General features: G+C 38.3%; 1 protein-coding gene across 1 annotated transcript; it reads left to right on the top strand.

Moving 5' to 3' along the window:
• Positions 1-8724: 8724 nt before the first annotated feature.
• Positions 8725-25639, top strand: RIMOC1 (RAB7A interacting MON1-CCZ1 complex subunit 1). Its single transcript, XM_070587660.1, has 6 exons — positions 8725-9047; positions 12114-12220; positions 13074-13217; positions 14854-14985; positions 15896-16010; positions 20796-25639. The coding sequence occupies exons 1-6, from the start codon at positions 8948-8950 to the stop codon at positions 21077-21079; spliced, it is 882 nt and encodes a 293-aa protein (XP_070443761.1). The 5' UTR covers positions 8725-8947; the 3' UTR covers positions 21080-25639.
• The last annotated feature ends 343 nt before the right edge of the window (positions 25640-25982 follow it).

Here is a 25982-nt window from a genome sequence, read left to right as displayed (position 1 = left end):
AGAACGACCCAATGGTCTGTTCTTCACTCTCTCCTTTGAGTAGTGTAATTTTCTGGTTCTCCATCTACATTGCTGTCTGCTTCTTCAGTCTGTACAAGTAAGTCCAAAGGTAGTCCAAACTCCTCAATTAAGGAACTCCAACGTATATTTCTAAGGTGCCTTTCCAGTTTTATTTTATAATATTTACTTAGTTTTACTCTAGGTCTCCATTCAACTCAATCATTTGCTTTTCCTTAAATATACTCTTCACTTCCTTCTTTCCATTGTTTTGCTTATTCACGTCCCTCCAACTAAAAGATTCCCACCAGCTCTGTATCCCTATCTCCATCTGTGGAAGCCCACTTCGAGTGATGCATCAGCCATAGGAGTATGGTCAAGTTACTTTTTTTAATTAAACTTTATTTTGAGAAAATTATTATTCACACGTGGTAGTAAGAAATAATACAGAGAGATTCCATTGTACCCTACCCCCACTTTCTCCAATGGAACATCTTACAAAACTACAGTATGAAATCACAAGGAAATTGACATTGATATAACCCATGGATTTTGGACTTTTTTCAGATTTCACCAGTTTTACATGTACTTACTCTGTGTGTGTGTGTATTTAGTTCTATGTAATTTTATCATGTGGGTTCTTGTACCAACTACCACAGTCAAAATATAGAACAGTTCTAGCATGTGTTGCTCTTTTAAAACCACAGCCACATACCTCCCTCCACCCACACTCTCGCATTCTTAACCCCTGGTACCCGCTAAACCACTAATCTGTTCTACATCTCTATAATTTTGTCATTTCAAGAATGCCATATATATGAAATCATACAGTATATAACCTTTGGGGTTTGGTCTTTTTCGTTCACCATAAGTCCCTTGAGATTCATTCATGCTGTTGCCTGTCTCAAGCCTTTTCAAAATTTTCTTTTTATTGCTGAATTCATGCTGTGGATATAAGTGGTGAAATTTTAAAACACCTTGTGGGAAATAGAGGAAGGGATTGAGTACAGATATGAGGAAGGATTGCTAACTCAGCTGAGGGTGGGGGTCATTAATTCATATTGAATCCATCTCCTCTGTTCTATACTTTTTATACAGTAGCACTCAGTGGCTTTGGCATATAATCAAAAGAGCAGATGACTGGGTAGATTAAAGTTGGGGTTTTGACCAGCATTAGTTATCATTTATTCATTCTTATTTACTGTTTACTATATCTTAAGGAATACACTGACAGTCTACATAGCTCGTTTAATTCAACCTTCAACATAACCCAAGGAGTAGGTAGTTATCACTATCGTGATTTGACAAATGCAGAAATTGAAGCCTCGAAATTTTAATTTTCTCACTATCATAAGGTAAATGAAAACGAACAGATGGTGTTTGAACTCAGATCTCTCATATTCCAAAGTCTCTGCTGTTAACTAGTATGATATAGAGCCTCCCCAAAGGGCCAGTGGTAAATCAGTTGAGGTTTTGGTAAGTGGGGAGATGGGGAAGAAGGTGAGGGTGGTAGCACACTGTGGAATGATCAGAGATCTAAGAGTCAAGAGAAGGGAGGTTCGAATCTCTACTCTGCCACTAGTTAAGTTGTGCTAACTTACGCAAGTCAGTTAAGTTTTCTGAGCCTCAGGTTTTTACCTGTGAAATGTGGAGAACATTCTTTACATCTACCTCTTCACTGAGTTGCTAAAAGGATTTAGAGATAAGATCCAGGAATTCTCTGGGAAGTTAAAAGTGCTGCACAAATATAATTTATTTGGTCAGTAAAATAATTCTTTTCTGATACCACTACTACTCTTACTATGTGACCTATAAGTCATGTTCTATGGACCAAAATGTGTTTTTGCCTTAGAGAATCTGAATTACAAAAAAATAGATTACATATGTTATATTAACATACATACACCCACAAAATTCATCTGTATGCATGGATATATCTGTGGATGTGGAGGATATATATATCTTTCCCCTATTGGTTCTGTTCCTCTGGAAAACCATGACTAATACAGACCTGATCAGGATAATGGTAGTTTTAACCCTATGTCAGTAATTGGTTCTGGCCCAGGCATGTGACCCAGAATGAACCAATGGCATGAGAGGAAATGTTTGATCTGAAGTTCTGGAGAAGTTCTTCCTTATAATTCTGTGAGATCTCCCAGTAGTAACTTCCTCTCTCTTTCTCTGACAATGGTTTCCTTAGAGATGAGGCCTGGAATGGCTGCAGCCCTTTCACTGTCAGGCTGAGATTGAAGCCAACACACAAAGAAGGCAGAGCCCAGAGACTTGCAGAGAAATGGAGCTAGGGCTGCTGGTTTAAGGCAGCACTGAAGCCTGTCCTACCTATGGGATTCATTTTCCAAACCATGTATTTCCTCATTTTGTAAGTTATATTTGGGTTTTCTGAGACCTGCACTAAAATTATTCTACCTAATATGATGTTTTTCCTTCAGATAATTCTTTAGGATATTAAGAAGCTAGTGTGGCTGATCTGACAGTTGAAATTCACCTTTTGTGTGGATATGGTTTTAAAATGTTTGCTTATTAGGGATTCAAAAACTAGTAATATAAATCAAAGTGTTGCTTTTTTTTTTTTTTTTTTTTGGTGAGGAAGATTGGTCCTGAGCTAACATCTGTTGCCAATCTTTCTCTTTTTTGCTGGAGGAATATTGTCACTGAGCTATGCCAATCTTCCTCTGTTTTGTATGTGGGATGCTGCCACAGCATGACTTGATGAGTGGTGTCTAAGTCTGCACCTGGGATCCAAAGTGGAGAACCCTGGGCCACCAAAGCAGAGCATGCAAACTTAACTACTACGCCACTGGGCAGGCCCCAGAGTGTTGCTGTTAATAGAATTTTTGCAAGTTAAACAGCAATTATTTGTAAGGTTTCAATGTGTTCTGTTAATTTGTTTTAGAAATAATACGATTAAGACTCCAATGAACTTGTAATAATGTACTCTATCTTTAAATGTCATGTCCCTGACAAAGCACAGAACTCGGAAATGATCTGATATTGTAGCAATAGTGCATGCTTATTAGAATTAGTTTATCTAGCAGATGTATCTTACAGGTAATATATATGTCATTAAAAATGCTAAGGAAATAGTAAAACAGGGCTGTACATGGAATAAGGAAAATGATTAGGGAGTGGAGGAGAGAAATAATTTCTTGTGAGATAAAATGATACCTAGAAAACTTAAATGACACAACAGTCTTTCTTTTCTGTTCCAGAATGAATTTATCCTAGGGGTTAAATTACATACTTAAGGGGGCTTGCCCCATGGCCAAGTGGTTAAGGTCACACATTCTGCTTTGGCGGCTGGGGTTCACCAGTTCAGATCTTGGGCACGGACCTACACACCACTCATCAAGCCATGCTGTGGTGGCGTCCCACATAGAAGAGCTAGAATGACCTACAACTAGGATGTACAACTATGTACTGGGGCTTTGGGGAGAAAAAAAAAAAGAGGAAGATTGGCAACAGATGTTAGCTCAGGGCCAATCTTCCAAGAACGAAAAAAAATGACATAGTTAAGTTCTTATTTTTCAAGACTCCTAATTATCATGCCTTTGACTTTTCAAGTCCTTTCACACAGAGCAGCTCTTAATTACCATCATGCCTGTAGGAGAACTCTCTCTTTCTCTTTCTCTCTCTCTCTTTCTGCAGCCATAAAATTCAGAAATAAATTGCCAGTTGGTTTTTTAGATGAACATAAAAAGTTACATTAGATAAATGTTTTGTTCAGCTTGGATTTACATAAAGATGTCTAGAAATCATTAAGACTGACTTCTTGCTCTTCCTCACCAATCTGCTCCTCCTCCAGATTTATAGGAGTCAGTAAGTGTCACTGCCATTGCTCAAGTAGCTCTTAGCAGAGACCTGGGAGACATCCTTGATACCTTTCTCCTTTACCTCTCACATCCAATCCCATCACCACATCCTATTGATTCTGCTTCTCTAGTGTATTGAACAGAATCACTTCTCTCCATTTCCACTGTCCCCATCCTAAGATGAATTACTTTGTCACCCAGAGAACTAAATGGTCTTCTAACTGAACTACCCACTCTTCTTTCACACTTTCGCCATTCCATTCTCCTCACAGAAGCCTGAGTGGGGTTGTTAAAATACAATCTGATATGCCACTCCCTCGTGTAAAACACCTCAATAGCTTCTTGTTCTACTTAAGATAAAGTTTGCAGTCTTTAACATGTCATCAGAGGCCCTGCCTGACCTGGCCTTACTAATCTATACCCAGGCTGTGTTTTGTGTTTTTTCTTTTTTTTTATTGCAAATAACAGAAACTGACTCTGATTAGTTTCAGGATAAAGGTACAGGAGACTATCAAGGAAAAGGTTGAGGAACCAAGACTTAGGGAGGTAAAGAAACCAAATCTGCCCCCAGGTAGCCTCAGTAGCAGCAAGTGGATTTGTCCCTCTGGAGTGCTGACATTAATGTGATTAGTCTTGTCTCTGTGCTTTCTCTTCAACGTTTCAAATTACCAGGAGAAAGAATCAGATTGGCTTGGCTTCTGTTGGATTTTTACTCCTGGATCTATCTATTATGTACTCTTGGATATGTCTCCACAAAGGCAGGTCTGTCTTGTTTATTACCATATAATGATGCCTGGCATAGACTAGGTGCTCATTAAATATTGAACTAATGACCATCTAATTGAATCAAGGAATTGACCATGGTCAGAAGACACGGTCAATTAATACAGGCATGGCCAGTGCGGGGCACACTTCAGGGTTTGTAGTCCAGTTCCACGGTTGTAAGTGAGGCATCCACCTCAAGAGATGACCTCCTCGGGGGCCAGCCCAGTGGCATAGTGGTTAGGTGCACACATTCCACTTTGGCGGCCCAGGGTTCAGTGGTTTGGATCCTGGGTGTGGACATGGCACAATTTGGCAAGCCATGCTATGGTAGGCATCCCACGTATAAAGTAGAGGAAGATGGGCATGGATGTTAGCTCAAGGCCAGTTTTCCTCAACAAAAAGAGGAGGATTGGCAGCAGATGTTAGCTCAGGGCTAATCTTACTCAAAAAAAAAAAAAAAAAAGAGATAACCTCCACATTTGCTCCTTAGCCTCACCTTGCTCCACCTTCCCCCTCACACAGAAGCCTTTGGCCTTCTTTCATCCCTCCAAACTGCCCGGCTCTTTCCAAACTCAGAGTCTTTGCATATGCTATTTATTGTGCCAGATTTGTTCTTCTCCAGTGTGCTGATTATAGATTTATTGCTTCTCAGTGCCAGATTTATCCTTTTTGCCTGTTTTGTGAAAACATATCTGAACGCTTTAAATATTTTTTTCTTTGTCAGCTGATACAATGTTAAACTTTGTCAGCAGAGGGAACTAGAGAGACATTACAGGAGACAAAAGGTCTTCCTTTCTGGTTCTCCTGTCTTTTCTTGGCAGGTTCTGTAGCACGGGCAGCTTCTCTGGCATCTCGCTCCTGCTACACACACAGCTTCCCTGGCACCAGACATCTGCAGTGCATAGCAGCCAGCAGCTCTTCCTGACACCCATTTTGGGCAGTTTTGTAGCAGAGTGCCTCCCGTGAGATACTTTGCCATGAGCAGCTTTCCCCAGCACCCTAGAGAGCAGATTTCTGGCAAGTTCCAGACGGTAGAGTTCCAGCAAGTTCCACTGGTGCAGACTATAGTGACTTTCCGGCCAGCCAGCAACCCATGGCCTTGAGCTCTCCAACAAGGTCTGAAACTTTATCCCAGGGGTAGTGGCTGACCCTTATCCCTGCTATTTCTCTATTCTTACTTCTTACTAGCCAATCCATTGTGACTCCAATCCCCTGTCGTAGTTAATAATTCTTTATATCAAACTTTCCTGTTCACATTACCGTATGGTTTCTCTTTCCTGATTGGACCCAGACTGGTACACAACCCCACTCTTCACCTGGCTAATTTTATTCATCCTTTAGGTGTTAATATCCTTTCCTCAGAGAAGCCTCCTCTGATACCTCAAAACAAATCATATCCTTTTACTTTTCCTTCATAGTATCTTCCATAATTTTAAAATTATGCATTCCTTTGTGTGATTATTGTGTCTCTGTCTTCCCCCACGAGATAACAGGCTCCAGGCGGGCAGTGATCATGTTCATTTCATTTACTGCTAGAATCCTAGTGCCTATTGTAGTGCCTGACTCAGTAATGGATCAGTAAATGAAAAAGAAAGAAATCTTTAATGCAAGTCACTGGTGGCAACTAAAAAAAAAAGTAGAACACAGTCCGTGTTCACAAGGGGTTGGTGCATTTATGTGAGAAAATAAGACCCACACAGAAAAATATAAAGCAGTAAAGGGAAAGTTCCAAAAGAATGTTACAAGTTTTAAGTACTAGTAATTCAGAAGCGATCAAGCATTTTATTTTTAAATACTTTATGTCTTTTACAAACATCCATAGAAATTAATGTCTTCTTGGCTAATTGGATTTTATCCATTTATATCAGTGGGGAGGAAAGTGGTAAAGAAGAGATCAATTACTTATTTTAGAAGATTTCTTTGGGCAGATTAATAATGGTAAATTCATAATTTAGTAAGTTGACTATAGTAAATTCATAATTATTAATTTCTCTGAAGAGGTTTTTGAAATCTAGCATTATATTTTTATTTGTTCTATTCATGTAGATTCCCTAAAATGAAAATATCTAAATATAAAATTGGAGAAAATTGCTCATATTTCCTCTTTTCTAGGATGGGGTTTCTCTGGCTTTAAGCACTTTCTTCAGTGTGCATTGGTGAGGTCTGGCTGTAATCTGTTTATATCCATGGTGAGACAGTCTTCTGCAGGTGCTTACTTTGGTATGATCTTGGACAAATCATCGAATCACATCTATCAGGGTTTGGAGTGGTTAATAGTTGAATTCTGTCTAGTTTCTTCACCTGGAAATGAGGGGCTAAACTACATGCTCTCAGATCCCTTGTAACTCTCTCTGAAGACATGCTCACACTTGGGTATCATTTGAGCAGTAATTCTCCTTTCAGCAGTTTGCTGCTGAAAGTACATGGTTGTTTAATGAATCATTGGAATTGTAAATTTTATTTAAAATATACACTTAGGGAGGTTTGGCATTTTGAGGTGTTAAATGCTTATTAGAGTTTCATTTCTTTAACCCACATTGATCATATAAGGCAACTTTCCTGGCCTTCAGCTTCCTGATAAGAGAGTAATATATTGGCAAGATAACATGGAGTTTTTGTTCAATTACTAAACATTTTCTGAGTACTTATTATATGCCAGGCACTGTAGGAGGCGCTAAGGACACAGAATTAACACATGATTCCTGTCACCTATGTTTAGGGAGAACTGAAGGAAGAAGAAACTGGTGTTACGAGGGTCAGTTAAAAAGCCACTGAGTGGGGGTGCTGGCCCCGTGGCCGAGTGGTTAAGTTCGTGCGCTCCGCTGCAGGCGGCCCAGTGTTTCGTTAGTTCGAATCCCGGGCGCGGACATGGCACTGCTCATCAGACCACGCTGAGGCAGCGTCCCACATGCCACAACTAGAAGAACCCACAACGAAGAATACACAACTATGTACCGGGGGGCTTTGGGGAGAAAAAGGAAAAAAATAAAATCTTTAAAAAAAAAAAAAGCCACTGAGTGGGGGCCAGCCCCATGGGGAAGTGGTTAAGTGCCTGCTCTCTGCTTCAGCAGCTTGGGGTTGGCAGGCCCGGATCCCAGGTGCAGACCTATACAATATATAGCTCATCAAGCCATGCTGGGCAGCATCCCATACACAAAAGATAGAGGAAGACTGGCACAGATGTTAGCTCAGGGATAATCTTCCTCAAGCAAAAAGAGGGAGATTGACAACAAATGTTAGCTCAGGGCCAATCGTCACCAAAACAAAAAAAAAGCTGTTGTGGTCAATCACTTATAAATCACAACACACTTTCCCATTTTCAGTATCTTCTATTAAGTAAAAAAAAAATACTTTTCATAAGAAATGATAGGATGAAGATTATTCAAGATATCCTCAGTCAAATTGAAGAACAAAAATCCGAATTAAAGATTTGTTTGACCAGAAAGAAGAAAACAGGGAATGCAAAATGGAAGTTAGACTCATTGACTAAGTGCTTTGAAACTCAAAGTGGAGAGGATGAACTCACGCTTAAAGCAATGAACGCTTTAAGGGAGGGTCTCGAGAGGCATGGCAATAGAAATTTCGGTAAATGCAAAATTTTGTTAGTATTGGAGGCGAGACGGTTAAAGTACGTTAACCTTGAGCTAATAACCAAAGCAGATCTGAAATAAAATAAACTCAGCTGCTAACATTAAGATTTAGAAAAGAAAAGGACACATAGCCATGTAGACTGGAAACTCCCATTCATGTTTGTAGCTCCCCACCCACTCTCACAATAATCTCTTGGAGTTGGATGTGCTACAAGGGTGCTGTCAAGCTTTCCATTTCTGACCAGGAGATTATAATCATTTTATTTTAGGCAACCTCCTCACTTCAAGGCCAAAACCAGACGGTCCTATTTCCAGACCTTCCCGTCTGCTCTAGTGACCAAGCTGTAGCGCGTGATAGAGACGCAGGGGCAGGGCTGCCTGGCAGCCATCCGCCAGCCACCTGTTGCCACGCCTCTTCACCAGCTCCCCCCCCGCGGAGAGAGCTGGCTTCCCATTGGATCAGCTTGGAGGCATGGACGGCTCCCGATTGGCTTAGAGGAAGGGGCGGGAGAGAGGCGTCCCTTGACGTCATGCCCGCCCCTAAAGTCCCCTGGCTGCTCAGGATTATGGGAGGGAGGGGAAGCCCGGGAGGAAGAAAATAACCCGGAACAACCTCTGGGGGGCGTGGCCGGCCCTCTTCTGGAGCTGGGGTCCCCGCCCACTAACAAGGAGAGCCCCGCCCCCACGCCCCGCCCTGGTCCGGGGATCAGGTGACCACGGGCCGGTGGCTGTCACGTGGCTGGGGCGCGCCCGCCCGTTGTGGCCATGGCGGCCGCGGGCTCCAGTGTGGTGAAGCGAGTGGAGGAGCTCGGGGACCTGGCTCAAGCCCATATTCAGCAACTTAGCGAAGCGGCTGGCGAAGACGGTGAGGGAGCGGAGGAGAGGGAGCGGGCAGGCGGACGGTGGTTCAGAGCTGGCGCTCCGGAGCCCTAGGGGCTGGAGGCTGCGGCCTGTGGTCCGTGTGGATCTCAGGCCAGAGCTACCTAAGGTGTTGGCTTCTGAACCCCTTGCTGCGCGTCGATTGTCCACCCACAAGAGCTCGCTTTGCCTCACCAAGGTGTTTGTGTTGAAACCGCGTTTTTCATAACCCAGGGAAATGGCTTACATCTCAGATCAGTGCTGCTCTCGGTAGCGATTGGGAAAAGGGCAAAATCTAGATTAAAGTACGCACGAAAGTTTAAATGAGCGGTTAAAGCTGAATGATAGTATGCCAATAAGTAGTGGTGGTTTTGCATGCAGTAAAGATAGCTAGGCGTGTGTAACAGTTCCACTTTTTCACTGAAGCGTTGTAAATTTCCGTCTTATATTTTGGATTCTAAACTCAACTGTAAACAGTATTCTACAGAAGAGCTTTACATTGGTATAAGTTAGACGATTCTTTCACATACGTCATCTCAATTCTTAAAGGGCTGTGTCAGTATTTGAACATTTCTTTTGGAAATATCTTAAGCGGTTTCCTTAGGAAAAACTGGTTTAGAGAATTACCTTGACTTTTGAGTGTAAGTTCAGTTTTCTTTCATTATTTTTCAGCTGGCTATAGGTTCTACATTATTTCTTTTTCTGTTTTAAGCCTTTACTACAGGTAGGTTTTAAAATTCTTGTGGACTGACTCGTTGTCATCAGACTCATAGGAAAATGGTAGTGGAACATTTTCCCAAACGACTGAATCGTTGGTCAATTTATTAAATAGGGTCCACGATGAAATGGCTCTAGTTTCAGTGAAGATCATTTGCTGGATTATCTTTTTTTGCGAGTATGTTCTTCAAAACCCACAGACCACCCTGAAGCTGGCTTCTTTTTTGGTTTGTGGCAAGAGAATCCCGAGATTGCCATGCATAGTTAGTTCATGCACAGTAGTAGCTGTTACCTAGAAGTGTAGCTAAGTTGCCTCTAAATAAGCTGTTCAGTGATCTTCACCCTTCTCCAGCTCCATTTGAACCAGTCTAAAGAGATCAAAGAATGTTTTTTATTCACTTATCACTGAACCCAAAAGCCGTTCTCATTTTCCGGTGGAAGAGTTCTTTAATCCAGTCCAGAATGAAGGCTGGAAATAAAAGTCAAGTAGTATACATTGTTGTTTGGAGGCTATAAAGTTCTGACAGTTTGCTAAAATTAAAGTGATAGTGGCCCACATTATGAGCTATGAAGTATTACTAGCAAGATTTTCTTATATTATGAAGTTTAATTAAAACGTGGTTGCATGTATTTAAATTGAACTTGGCATTCTTTTCCCATGCAACAAAAATAAGAAACACTCAAGAAACACTCAAAATGTGTAACAGCACTGTATTTGTATTAGGTTGTAGGGATTGATAGTCCCTGTTGTCTTCTTCAAATTAGATCAGATACAGCCAGACATGCTCCATCTAAGAATGCTCTCCTTTTTATTTCTGGTCAGTTTTTCTTGGTTTATTTCTCGTTGTACAAGCACAGTGTATTTTCTATATGGAAGTATGCTGTGAGAGAGACTTTCCAAGGATTATGTAAAAATCACTTTTGTCTTTGCCTTGATAATTGTTACTTTGAGTGGTTCTAGTAAAAATATTAGATCTTATAAAAATTTTCTAAAATGTGAGCCATTACCCTCCCCCCCCAAATTATGTCATGAGTTCGTGTGAGATACTTCTTAAGCAATGGTTTAGTGAATTTAGTGCAGGTCTTTACATTTAAAATAATCCTGCAAATTAAGGGAAAAAAACTAACTCATCTCTAAAGAAGCACATAAGGAGTGCCAGATTCCATGCAATTTGATTTCACAATAGAATCTTTTTTTCTGGGTTGTGTAGATGATACTTCTGGGCTGAGGGGAGTTGGGAGGGCAGTGCTAAAGGAGGAACTTTCAATTCAGGTGAGTAGCGGACCTTAAAGCAATCAGAATCTGGTCTAGATACAGGTTAACCTCACCTGGGAAAACTTAAGGTCATTGTATGCTTGCCATCACACCTAACTTAAGCTGGTGGTGCTTTTGTTCCAATGCCAGACAGCTCACCTGTCTGTATAAGTGCTGAGGCAGGGTCAGAGGGGCCCACACCAAATGCTACATTTTCTGTGCATTGGCCAGTGAGGAGGGAAAAGTATATGTTTCAGGGGGGAAGCACAGAGGGGCAAACTCAGGAACTTTGGTGTCTTGCTGGTGGGCATATCTGAATCTGACCACATGAGATGGATGCAGAAGGGTGGATAGGACCTTGATACAGACGCTTTGAAGGTAAGGGAGGAAAAATCTATAAGAAAAAGTGAAATCATAGAAGCAAAGGGAATATGACAGTAGAGAAAGGGAAGAAATTAGACAATGTAGAGGGGAGGGAGAGTGAGTTATTTTTAGAGGGCAGATCAGAAGTATTTAGTTCAATTTCTTCCAGGTTTGCAAGGAATTCAGTAATTTGTTCCGTTTCTAGGTTTTTAAAGAAATAAAACACGTAGATGGATTATGTAATTTTAATTGTTACAGCTGTTTACACACATAAACACAATTATGATAAAGTTATAGTTGCTCAGTGCTTACATTTTATGAGGCATTTGATTTAATCAATCGTGTTCTTTTGGAGAATACATTTATGAAATTATAAGTTTTCTGTGGAAACCCTTTCTGTAGATTTATATATTTTTACTATTCCAATAAAAGTTTTAAATTTATTATTTAAACATTTTGAGAGCATCAACATCACAAAAGAAGCATTATGAAACTACAGATTCCTTTTAAGAAATGGCAACTGAACCTAGAAAGTGTTCAGTCTAGCTTTCCAGAATAACTTTTATGATAAATTTAAGTAGGATTAGACGTTATGATATATTTAACCTTTTACAAATGATACCATTACTACTATGCTGTTTCTCCAATGCTGTAACATAATTGCATTTCATCATTTCAGATATGTAACTTTTTTTGTTTAAATAACACTGAAACTGTGAAGTGATCTCTCTCTTACAGATCACTTTTTAATTAGGGCCTCTGCAGCTCTAGAAAAATTGAAACTTCTGTGTGGAGAAGACAAAGAATGTTCAAATCCATCAAATCTTCTAGAACTTTACACACAGGTACTGAAACGTGATTTCTGACATGTTACAGGGGCAGAATTATTTAAGATGATTGACTTTAAAGTTTAGGTGTAATGAAATCAGTTTATTCTTTTTTTTTGTCAGTTTATTCTCTATTTATTTCTATTTTATCATTTTATTCTCTATGTAAAGTGTTTAATTTTGTCCAAGAAACTGTGTGCATAAAACATATGGACTTGAAGCTTTGAGGTAGTGTGCAAAGAAGCAAGATTTATTAGCTGTATTGATAAGAAAAGTCAGGAAGATCTTGCAGATAACAGAATTGCTTCCCTTTGTGGGCAATTAAGCAAAACACTAATATATGCAGTTGAAGGTCATTCAGAGGGATTAGAGGTCTCTATAAGGGCCCTATTTTTTTCCTTGAAATTCGTCTTTCCTTGGGATTCTCAACATGAGTCCCCCTGCTTTTATCACGCTGATTCATAAAATTTTTCTGTTTCCCCTTTTTTTCTTTAATTTTCCTTTCAAATTCAGGCCTCTGTGTGGATGTGTATAAATAGCAAAGAATAATTTTACTTATATGATTATACTTTTCATCATTATGTTGTGTATGATTAGCTTATCTTAATGAAAGTATAAATCTCCATTTTATTTTTTGAGGGAAGCAAGGTTATCATTAATTCAATATTTCAGTAAACTACCTATGAAGTTTTCTATCAAATCCATCTCAGATTATGATTGTAGCTAAACATTTTGCCTATTTTTCAAATTTAACTACTTGCCAGAAGATTTAAATGTCTAATAAAGTATCTATATATGTAAGATTAAACTGTAAGAGTTATTCATTCAAGTTGAAATCATTTGTAGATACTTGTCTTCTCTTTTACTTCAGGCTATTTTGGACATGACATATTTTGAGGAGAACAAGCTAGTAGATGAAGATTTTCCTGAAGACTCTTCACAGAAAGTAAAAGAGCTGATTGGTTTTCTTTCAGAACCAGAAATTTTAGTTAAAGAAAATAATATGCATCCAAAAGTAAGTTTTGTACTCATGTGAATTATGGTGGAATTCTTCTAATTCTTGCTATATTTCTCTTTGGAGTCTATTTTTTCTTGAATGTGTCTTTGTCTCTGTTCTAAATTAAGATTGAAGGGAGGACATGTGAGAGTTTAACACTTTAGACCAACATGACAACTAAAGTATCATATTTTACTAAATATGTTTCAGAATATTTGCATGATGGAATTGTATCGTAATTACAGTGCCTAATCATTTTCTAAACACAGATATTTGCTGTTTCTGCTCTCTTACTTTTGCAGATGCTGTGTGTTCTTGAAAGTCTCCAGTAATCTCTTGCTACATCTGTTGTCCTTTTTACAATCCTCATTCTCCTGGGCATTTGCTGCCTTTCATACCACTGGTCACCCCATCCCTCCATGCTCCTCTGCTTCATCTCTGAGAAGCCTTGCTCTTGCTCTTTCCTGAGCATCTCCCCTCTCCCATTCTGGACATGCAGGCACTCCCAAAGGATATCTCCTTAATCCTCTGTTAATCTCTATTCTGTCTTTGCTTGACAACCTGTTCACAGTTTTTACTGCCATCTCTATGTAGATCATTCCAAGATTTGTGTGTGTCTGTGTGAGAAAGATTGGCCCTGAACTAATATCTGTGCCAATCTTCCTCCATTTTGTATGTGGGACTCCACCACAGCATGGCTTGATGAGCGGTGTGTATGTCTGTGCCCAGGATCCACTCCTATGAACCCCAGCCACTGAATCAGAGCATGCAAATTTAACTACTGTGCCACTGGGCCGACCCCAGAGATGATTCCAAGATTTTTGTCTCTAGTCTGGCTACTCTTTCAAGTAATAATTTCTCATCTTTCACTGCCTTCTGGCTGTCTCTACTGAGATGTCTTTTTTGCTCTATGTGTTTATCAGAGGATGCTAACTGTGGAAACAAATAGAAACAAATAATCCCAAGTTTTAAATGACATAACAAGGTAAAAGTTTGATTTATTAAAATTGTTTTTGTGTATATCTTTTTATTATTTTATTCTAACAAGAATAGAAATAGATACGATCTTGTTTCAAGTGACATATAATTTGGAAGTTGTCTTCTTAATCAGATTATGAAATACTTACATTTCAACTATATTAGGAGAATTGGGTACTAAAATAAATGTCATTTTGTAAAAACTCTGTAAATTGGAGTAGTTATTTTAATTTTCCTGTAGCAATAGATTTCTGTATTTCTAATTGATTCAAAGTAGGGCATTGCTGTGTAAGTAGCTAAGTGAAGAGCAAATTTTGTGAAATGATACTGTTTTTAATTGCTCAGTAAATTTTGAATTAATTTTGATTATTAATTTAGGGGCTGGCCCAGTGGCGCAGCCGTTAAGTTTGCACTTTCTGCTTTGGCAGCCCGGGGTCCGCCAGTTTGGATCCCAGGCACGGACATGGCACTGCTTGGCAAGCCATGCTGTGGTAGGCATCCCACATATAAAGTAGAGGAAGATAGGCATGGATGTTAGCTCAGGGCTAATCTTCCTCAAAAAAAAAAATTATTTTATTATAAAATTATTAAAATTCAAAATTAAACTTTGAAATTTAATTTTGATTCTTACAGACATGTAGTTTCTCTTTTCAGCTCTGTTTTTGTTATATTTCAGCACAGCGACTTGCTTGGGGATGAGCTCCTGGAATGTCTCTCTTGGAGACGAGGAGCCCTACTTTATATGTATTGTCATTCTCTGACCAAAAGGAGAGAATGGCTCACGAGAAAATCTAGTTTTCTTAAAAAGGTAAAAAGGCATTCCTCATATATTTTTTATTCTTGACATCCATAGGTTTCAAAAAGCTGTCTTTGGTGTAGTATTAAGAGTAGTGGAATCAAAGGGTCAGTTTGCATTCCAGGTCTTTGACCTCCTAGCTATGTAATCCTAAACAAATTGGAATTACTGTAAAGATTAAATAAGATAACATATGAAATCCCTTTGTAAACTGGAAAGTTCTGCATGATTTTATTTAAGTTCTGGACTTTTATTTTTTAAAATATGAGATAGACAATCTATATTAATTTCTAAGTGTATGTTTTGGCCTGAAGCAAACAGACTTGGTTGTGAGCCTCTCTCTGTCAGCAGATCACCCCTAAAGAACCCACGTGACCCTGCTGCTACAGAATTGTGGCCCTCGGATTTGCCTTGACTCTTCTGACCAAATTCATAAATCCAAAGACCCTCTTGTAGTATTGTATTACTAAGGATTCTGATGTGGGTTGATTGTGCACGTGGTTTATGTGGGCCTGGAAATGAGAGCTCACGCTTTCATATGGAAAAGTTTGATCATAGTATTTCTAAGTTATCATAAGTACATAGATATTTTTAATACATTGTTATTGAACACATTTTTATTATCTTTATCCTTTTGTTCCTATGATAACATTTTTGAAAAGTATATTACTGAATCATGTGTTCTTGGTTAACAATATATTTATTTTTCTTTTCCTTACTCTTTTTACTCTTTCCTTACTCTTTGGAGGGTTATATTTATAAAAGTTGTAGGGTGGTGGGTCCTTGTACCACTGTAATGTAATAGCCATAAGATATGTCTATATATGAGCTAATTTTAAAGAATGGGGAAAAATTTAGCATTTGAAGTTTCTACAGCTTTGCATATAATGCTTTCAATTCTTTGGCTTTGACTTTGATTTAGTACCTTGTTGATGGAATCAGTTACTTGCTACAGATGCTAAATTATCGGTGTCCTATCCAGTTAAATGAAGGAGTTTCTTTCCAGGACCTAGACACAGCTAAATTACTGAGCGAAGGTAATGTGATCTCTTTTTGAAGTTTTCTAGGTGTTTTAAAGCTTTTTAAAATTTTAAGGAATTTATTTGATTTAACTCTGATTTAAAAAATTTCAAGTCACATTATGGACAAAAAATAAAGGGACTTTAAAAAACTTCAGAGATCTTCTCATGTAATATAGAAAAATACTGCTAATCTCTGTTTAGTAATTTTGGGAGAATTACGTATCATGTTACTTTTATTTCCTTTGCATCCACACATGGCCCCGATCAGTCACTAGGTTCAACTACTTGTAACTGAGACTGGAAGTAACTTTTAAACAATGTAGAAATTTACTGCTTTTTCACATAAAAAAGGTCTGGAGCTGGTTATGGTGGCTCCATGGCATCATTAGGTTCCTATCTTTTTACTTTGTCAGCTTTAGAACTGGAGCCCGAGAGCTTCAGAGGGAGGCACTTCACAGAATACCATGTAAACAAGACCCAGAGTTGTGCAACATGCATCTCTGTTGAGGAGATTGCTTCCATCCTCAGTATCACAAGATGCTCCTGGAACTCCTTCCATCTCACCTATGTTTCGGTCTATAGGCATGGCAAAAGGATGTTTCTTTCAGCCAAGCTGTTCCTTTGGTGCAGTCTTCTCAGAAGTTTCTTAGAACACTTCCACCTACATTTCACTGGCCAGAATTAAATCACATGGCTTCATGTTGCTACAAGGGAACCGGGGTGTATAGCCCTTTACCTGATACATCGCCATCCCAAATAAATTGTCTTTTTACTAAGAAAGAAGGGAAGAATGACTATTTAGTGGCAACTGTTAGTTTCTGTCATAAACGTCTGTGCACTTAAAAATGTTAGGAACTGAATATAGAGCATCGTTTGGGTTTTAGACTAGACTATGGGAGGGAAGAACCACTTATTTTTACCATCTCTTTTTACAAATGGAAGAACTGAGGTTCTTCCTGATAAGCCCGATAACCTGTTTAAGGTCAAGTAGCTTGCAATTGACTACATATAAATTTTTGTTGATGCTCAATCTGGAGTTTTGATGGGGAAAAATCAAATATGGGAAAGATGAAAACTTCTTAGGGAAAATTTTATATTTTAATTTTATAAGTTTACTTTAATAATTCTTTCTTTTTTAGCTTCTTTAGGCTTTTCCTTTCTATTCAAAAACATTGCCTATTAAAACCAGCATGATTTGTGTCATTAACATATGTCTGGCTACTGGTGTCCAAAAGTTGTTCCTTTCAGTTAATTCAAGCTAAGTAGCTTGTCCTAAAAAAATCTTATTGCGAATACAAAGTGCTCCTTCAGTGGGCATGACGTTTTGACAAACATGGGTGTATTGATTTATTTGTGGGAAGTATTTATTCCAGATAACTTATGAACTAATTAGCTGCATTGAAAATGACCTTTCTAAAATCTCCTCATCCACCTGCATGGATTGATTTAAAAGAAAAAGCAAGGATAGGCGCTAAAGCCTGTTTAGAACCACAGAAAGTGGCACAGGTCACCAGTTGTGCTCATTGTCCCATTTCTAGTTATAAGGTAATATACTTTCATGGCCTGGAATTTTTTCTTTAGAATGCTTGTGATACTGCTGTCTTCTCTCAGATCGTAATTTGATTGTACTTTCCCCAACTCCCATTGCTTCTTCAACAGGGGAATCAAAAGGGACAGATAGGGTCTCTTTTTTTCCCTAGGAAAGGAGAAAACAACATCAGCTCCACAGCAGTTTTGCCAGGGCTCAGTCCTCTTGGTGTTGACTTCTTGCTCTCATCTGAAGCAGTTCGCTCCTCCCGACTTCATCTCTCTCAAGATGTAGATTAGAAACCAGAAAGCCTGCCTACTTTTCGTAGGCTAAATGACTCCTAAGACCCCATCGGAGAGGCTCTAATTATTATTTTATTTTTTGTTAGGCAACATAAAACATAATTCTGAATAATCTTTAATACTAATTAGAAAGCTCTATATGAATCATCAAAATATTTTTGTGGCCACATCTTAATGATAATTTACCCAATTTTAGATAAAACAGTGTATACTTGGTATGATTTTTATTTTTTTCCAAGGTGAGATAATCATTTTGTCCTTTGAACAGTGCCTATATGCCATTAAATTTTTAGCTTTTAAAAATTAGCAAGTAATGTTTTCAGTAAATCTCTTTACCTCATTTCTGAGCCTCAGTCTTCTGTGGGCCCTTATAAAAAGCCTTGTCAGAATAACCCTGGAGTCAAACGGGTTAAATCAAAATACTGTTGAGTTTTGCACGACCTTGGTTTACACCCTTTTTATACCACTAGGGACCACCTCTACCTTCCAGGCAGCCTTTTGGCTCATTGCTTAACCCGGAATCTGGATTTCAGATCCCTTAAAGCAATAGCTCTGAACTGGCATCACTAATTGCCTGGGTAGCTTATTAAAAATGCAGGCTTCTGTGTACTATCTGCAGGTTCTGATTCAATATATGGAGTGCAGGAATCTATTTTTAATAGGCTCCCGTGTCATGATGCAGCCATATTTAGACATCATTTCTAGGGGATTTCAGTCTGGCCACCCTTTTTTTTCTGTATAAGTCATCTTTCTGCCTCCACTCACTTCATGGGTTATTCTGCATCTCCCTGCCTGCACTCCTCACTGTCACATGTGTGTTCATCAAGGACATGCACAGTGCAAAGTTAAGTATTTTATTGAAAACCATGCTGAGCGTTAGCAGAAAAAACATCAAGGAAAATTTGTAGCTGCAGAAAGAGATAGCTACAGAGTAGTCAATTCTTGGGGGAGTAGAGAGGGAGAACGTGCCTAATTTACACATTGGTCGTCTCTTCCTTTGATATTTTAATGAAGTTGTTTAGCATAGTCTGTGGACCAGCAGCATCACCCTAGGTCCTAGGGCTTTGTTAAAAATGCGGATTCATAGACCCAACCCTGTACTTGAATCTGAGACTCTGGAGGTAGGGACCCAGCAATCAAATTTTAGCATGTCCAGGTAATTCTAATGCGGGCTGAAGTTTGAGAACCACTCTTTAGCGTATAGTCGTTCATTCTCTCCCTAGTAACACCTTCCATAGGATATCTATGTACCTTGTTCAGCAGTCACTCCTGTTAATATAAAAATTGAGGCTAACTTAGAGTTGGGCATAAATTGGATCCCAGATCTCGCTTAGGCAAATATGTCTCACTCTTCCCAAGTGGCTTCACTTTGTGGGACCTACTTCAGTTCCTCCTCCCACAGCTCTAGCCTGCTTAAAAGTTCAACCTTCCCTCTGTTTTTTGCTTCTCTCTCCTTACTCCCCTCCACTGTTCTTTTTAGGAATAACTAGACAGGTTATAAGATCACAAAAATAAAAGGATAATGCATTCAACAAAATGCCGTATATAATATGAAATACAATTCTGAATAACATCTAATGCTGTATCCAGCTTTTCTCTGAGATTTATAATCTTTTACCTATAAAGGAATAAAGTGAAAAGAAATGATTATACTTAGTAAGTGAAAGTTGTTTTATACATAGAAAACATAATTAATTTAGTGCAGCCTATCATTTTTCATGAATACAAGCCTCAGATTCTGCTCTTAAATGATTATTTCTTTTATTGATATAACAGTTTAATGAGTCATCTCTTCTGTTAAACCTGTTCTTTTGCTACTATTTAGAAGCTAAATTTGAGGTGAAGTGAAAGATTAGCTGAAGGGACAAATTCTGAGATAAAAAGCTTGCGGTAGATTTAAGATGGTGGAAACTAGTACAGTTTTGAAAGTTGAATTTTTCATCTATTTTTAATCTCTAGTACCATCATAGTCATTTCTGCTGAGCCATGTTAGGTGAGCAGCTGAGATTATGATGCTCATTTATTTGAGGTAAACTTTTCTAATCACACATTAGAGTAAGTCTTTTATTTATATTTGAGTGACTTTAAGAAGTTAACTAGTTAAATGTTTTAATAGCACTTTATGAGTTCTAAAACTTTTTCATACATTTTTATTCATGTATTCCTTAAGAAATCTCCATGAAATAAATAGGACATATGGAATCCTCATATTTCAGATTTGTTAACTGAGGCTCAAAGAGCTTTGCTGAGTTACCCAAAGTCAATTCATCCCCAGAGCTTTTTGATTCTAGGTCTGTTTGTCTTTCTACCAAATTAATATACTTTGTGTGCCATAATGTTTAACTATATAATGTAATTGCCTTATTCCATAAAAGAATGCTTTCAACTTTCGATGAAAATCCTGCAGTGTATTCCTTTTTCCTGGGAACATAAAGCATCTTGGATATAAGTTAACATCTTTGATCGTTTAGATTTACATGGCCTCTCGGGATCATGTTTAGCGTGATAATTTGTGTAGACATGTACAAGTACAGGAGGTGTAGGATGCTTTATTGGAACTGTATCATTGATCCTCAAGCACACTCCAAAATAAAAGTTATGTTCATGGATGGGATTCAGGGATTCTCTGAATGTTCCGAAATTATTTGCAGAATTTGGGGTGTATGTTCTGGGAGAGGTTCCATTGATTAGATTAGCTTCTCAAAGAGGTCCTATAGAGAATCCCAAAAAGCTTAAGAACATTGACTTAACTAAGTCTTTAAAAAGGGTTCTCGGACAATAGATAAAATAGAGATAGAAGTGCCAATTAAATGGGGTTTGTATTAGTGAGTGATAATTTGGCTTTTCTAAATGTAACTTTAAATGAGAAAGAAAAATGCTTAATGACATAAAGAATTTATTAGAGTTTTAATAACCAGGGTTTTTTTTTAAACTTTTAAACTAATTTCTCAACCTAAATGACTTTCCCAGGAATATTTAGTGACATTCATTTGCTGGCTATGATGTACAGTGGAGAAATGTGTTACTGGGGATTGAAACATTGTGCAGATCAACAGCCAGAAAATCATGAAGTGGATACTGGTGTTTCTGGAGCAAGCTACACTACACACGAAGAAACTTTGGATTTCCGAGAAGTAGGAGAAAAAATATTGAAAAAGTATGTATCTGTATGTGAAGGACCCCTGAAAGAACAAGAATGGAATACAACAAATGCAAAACAAATTTTAAACTTCTTTCAGCAGCACACTAACTAGTAAGTTTATCTCATGCTTTTCAAACTGAAAAACAAACAAAAAGACCCATGAATGGAAAAGTTCCAGAAAAGAAGACATAGTGACACTGAATTTAAGACCATTACACTACATAATGATATTCAGCATTGTTACCCTTTTTCAGATGCCATCCTCGTCTTTCATTATATCTTCTTAAATGATTCTTTAATTTCTAAAATGGCATGTATGTTATTCTAACTCAGCCTAAATTATAGATATGCTGTAACTAATACTAAGGAAGAATTCAGTTTAGCTTTACAATGATTTTTTTGTATTACTTTTTTTATTGTGGTAAAATATACATAACATAAAATCGACCATTTCAACTATCTTTAGATTATTTTTTAGTATTCCTGTCTTGAGGTTTGCTGTGCTTCAAAGATTTAAAATCAGGTCATCTCATTGCTTTGGATATATGCTATTGATATAAAAATTGGCAAAATAAAAAATTGTGACCAATATTCAGATTTCATTTCCACAATAAGGTAAATAATGAAAGACTCCACAAAAGAATTGTTGTTTAATTATTTTATCATGTATTACTAATGGCATTTAAAATTTTTATTCTTTTAGGCATTTTATAAAAATTCAAAAATGATTTTCCTATTGTTTAAAAGAATATGCGTAGTTTATCACGTGAGTAATGATGATAAAATCAAGTTAGGTTAGTCTACTGTTAGTTCGTATGTTTTTAGGGTACATCTTTTCATACATATTGAAATTTTAATATTTTTTGTTTTTAATAGTAGAGGTGAGTGATAAAGGCCAGAGAGCCTAACTTGCTATCTTGCTTACAGTCTTTCTGTCTACCTCAACTTCTGTTGTCATCTTGGGATCATCTGTCTGGTACCTTGCTGATAGATCCTTGATTTCTGCACCAGTGACTTCATCACATTCCAGGAGCATGGAATTCCCATGGCCTCACCTTGAATATCACCATCCTGACTTTCTTTTTCTGAAATCTTAAATTTCAGTAACTGATGACAATTTTCATCTTTCCAGCTTTTCACTTCCTCATTTTAACTGATTTTTCTCTCTCCTTTATTTGGATTGGACTATTTCTTTGGCTTCTTCACAACCTCCTCCTCTGGACTACTCTCCTTTCTCCTAAACCATCAGCCCCTTTCAGACATCCTTCCTTCCCTATCCAGCCCCAGCCTTATGGGGCACCTTATGAAGTGCTCTCCACAGTCTCTTCAAATCAGTCTTCCCCTTGTCCTTCAGCCTGATCATTCTGCAAAAGCCCTCAACATTGAATTCATCCCGTCTTCCACATTTCCTGGGATGCTGAGTTCCACGTGAAGTACATGCAGTCCTTCAAGTGGAATCTCTGTAAGTATCTTGCTTTCAACTTTAAAAGAGCCCTCAATGTAAGCCTCTTGTTTGTTACTGTTGTGGCCCCTCTGCCCTTCCCGCTGTGGCTAATCCAAACCTGTAACTTTCCTCATCACTTTGCTCAGGCCCTCTGTCCCCTCTGCTAGCATACAGCTCTTGGTCTTATCTTACAGAAAATTGAGACCAGGAGGAAGTTAACTTCTATTTATTACCTTTGCCCTACTCATTTTCCCTTTTTTAGAGGAAAAGAAGTAGCTACTTCCTGTTGAAGAGCAATCTCCACCTTTCGTCTGTGCCATCTCCCTCACTTCCCCAGGGGCTTCTGTTTTTCTACCTACCGTTTAGGTATTGCTCTTCCCTGGAGTTCTGTCCACCCCCCTTTTCCTTCCTTCTTTCTCTTTGTTTTTTTTTTTGCAGCTTCTCTTTTCCTCTCTAAGCCTTCTTTCTTACTGCCTATTAAATATCTTCACTTAGGCATCCCATGGTAGTTTTAAATTCAGTGTGTCCAAACCACTAATCCTCGTCTTTCGTCTAAGATCTTTTCTGGTGCATGTTTTCTGTTTTTTCGGTCTTCCACGGAGCAGGGCAACACAGAATGTCATAACCTCGTTTCTGCCTACCTTGCCAGTTCATCCTGTGTAATCATGTTCTAGTCCAGTGTTCTTCAGACATGTAAAGCACAGGCTCCTTTTTGATACACATAAACAATCTGATAAAGCCTCTTGAGACAAGGAGACTCTTTCCCTGTGTCTGCTGCTGTCTCCTTGCTTACCCCTTACACAGCTAAGAAGATTTCTGTTTAACTTAGCTTTTTAACAAGTGTTACCATGAAAATACCTTTGTGCTTTGTAAGTATAAAGATTTAAATAATTTGTAATAAGGTTTTTGAAACCACAAACTGCCCACCCTCACTCCACCCCTTTTGGAGCATCATGATCAATCACAAGGACTTCCAGTTTCTTCCCCAACGTGCTGTGTGTTTTTTCCCTCAGTACCCTTAGCAGGCCTCGTTACCTCTGCCTGGAACGCTTTGCCCTTCTTTATGGCCAAGTGAATACCTACTACTTATCCTTTAGGACTCAGCTCCAGTGATGTTGTATCCTTAAGGTTTTCTTCAGCCCTTTCCAGTCAAAGTTAGACACTCCTGTGCTTCTGCTTCCTTAATCTTCACTTCCCATGTTATCACACTGATCACGTTGCTTTATAGTTATTTTCCTTATGAGTTGGTGAACTTCATATTTTGAAAATGTATCTTTATACATAGTGCTTAATGAATGGTAGGCCCTTAGTAATGTTCTTGAATTAATAAGAGACATAATTCTTAAGTGCTGAACTCTGCACAGAAGGGTTGCTTTTTGCAGATTCCAAACTGCCATGCCCTCTACCCCAGTGGTTGACAAGGCAAATTGGGAATTACTTCTCAGAGGAGTAAAGTATTATTTAGATTTAGAACCTGAGAAAACAAGAAAACTTTCTCTTCAGAAGCTGGAACTTCCATTTTTGCCTTCATGACCCTTGTGACTCACTTGGGTCTCTCACTGGTTGGTACAGTTTTGAGGGTACTATTGGGTGCTTTTTGTATGACTTCCACCCCCCACACAATTGGAGAATCATGTGTAGACCATAACAGTTATAATGTAATGCTTTTTACTCTGGTGTATTATAAAACAACGAACCACACACTTTTGTATGTGTTACAGCCTCCTAAGTAAGTTCTGTTTCATTCAGAATAAAGTAAATCCAAGATACTAAATACTCTACATAAGGAAAGTACTACACTTCACTCATCAACCACTATTATGTGACTGCTACGTGCTAGGGTTTGTCCTAGGCACTGAGGATATAGCTTTGTAAAATACCCTCTTTTGGAGTTTGTATTCTAGTGGAGGAAGTTAACAGATTTTAAGAAAGAAATGTGTGCTGTGTTAAGTGTTAAGTGCAGTGGAGAATACAGCAGCGTAAGGGGCCAGTGTGACTGGAGAGGAGCGCTATTTATCTAGGGTGGTTGGGAAGGCACCTCTAAGCATCTGTCTCCTTTAGCATTTGTGTCTTCAAATTCCACCCCTTTGGTTAAATGCCTTGCACATTCAGAACATTCGTAAAGTTTCTCTTATAGAAGATCTGATACCGAATTAAGGATTGAGTCACTCACTACTTAAGACCTCATTTTGATTACATTTAAAAGGTTTCTGTCCAGTGTGGACTTTACTAATGGGTAAGTAATAAGCTAAAAGCCTGCTTATGTCACACTTGGGGTTTCGCTCCATTTTGAGTTCTGTGATAGTGACTAAAAGTTAAACTCTATTTAAGGACTTTTCATAATCCTTAATTTTCTTTTTTGCTTGAGGAAGATTGTCACTGAGCTAACGTCTGTGCCAGTCTTCCTCTATTTTGTATGTGATGCCACCATAGCATCGTTTGATGAGCAGTATGTAGGTCTGCCGCTGGAATTTGAACCAGTAAACCACAGGCCGCTGAAGCATAGTGTGTGAACCTAACCACTATGCCACCCGTCTGGCCCCTCAAAATCTTTAAATTTGTATGGTTCTTTTCCAGTATGAATTTTCCGGCGTTAACTAGGCTTTGAGACTTAGTTTAAAAAGCCCGTGTGCTTTGGTGCATTTATAGGGTTTCTGACTACTGTGGACCCTGTTTGATGCTGATTAAGGTACAAATCATGACTAAAGGCTTTCCCTTGTTCCTTTGCATACAGTACAGTAAGGTGAGAGTCATGGCTAAAACCCCACAATAAAATCACATTCCTACCTTTACAATCCCACTGCGAATTTTCTGATGTTCATTAAAGTGGGAACTATGTCTAAAGGCATTCTCAGATTCATTTTTAGTGGCGTTTTAAAAACCTATAGCTGGTTGACATGCTACTTTTAGATTACTTGTCACTTTTCTCTGTCTACCTTATAGGGCTCTTTTTTGGCTCCCATAAGGATATCCCATCTGCCACAGAATCCAGGATTCTATAGTTCTCTAGTATCACTTCCTAGTATTATTTCTTAACACAATGTGAGATATCATGTTATGAAAGTATTACGTTAAAATACATTTGATGTATCACAGTTAAGGTATGCGTTATGTATTCATGCTGGTGTTCTTTACTGTTTTTTGTTTTCCTACTTCCAGTGAAAATTTTTAAGTAAAATGTTTTGGAGCATATGAATATTTTAAAGAAAATAAAACCATGTTCCTGTATTTGTATCTTGTTCTTTGTTTTCTTTCATATCTGAGTGTTGTGTCAGAACAAAAACTTTTATCATCTCAGTTTACTATTGACATCTGAATATTCTTTCTTCTGATCCATTCCTTCAGACAGGGTAGTCTAGTGGTTAGGGATATGGGCTCTGGAGCCAGAAGCCTGAGGTTAAATCCCAGCCCTGTCATTTCCTAGCTGTGTGACTCTACATGAATTACTTAACCTTTCTATGCTTTAATATGTTATTATTTAACACAGGAATAATAATAGTACCTAGCTCACAGATTTTTGTTCAAAATGCTTATTTCAATGCTTTGCACATGGAAAGAGCTCAAAAGAGAT

The sequence above is a fragment of the Equus przewalskii genome, chromosome 20 (assembly GCF_037783145.1).
Source record: "Equus przewalskii isolate Varuska chromosome 20, EquPr2, whole genome shotgun sequence".
Lineage (NCBI taxonomy): Eukaryota > Metazoa > Chordata > Mammalia > Perissodactyla > Equidae > Equus > Equus przewalskii.
The sequence above is the reverse complement of the archived record's forward strand: the minus strand, read 5'-3'. Positions and strand labels throughout refer to the sequence as shown.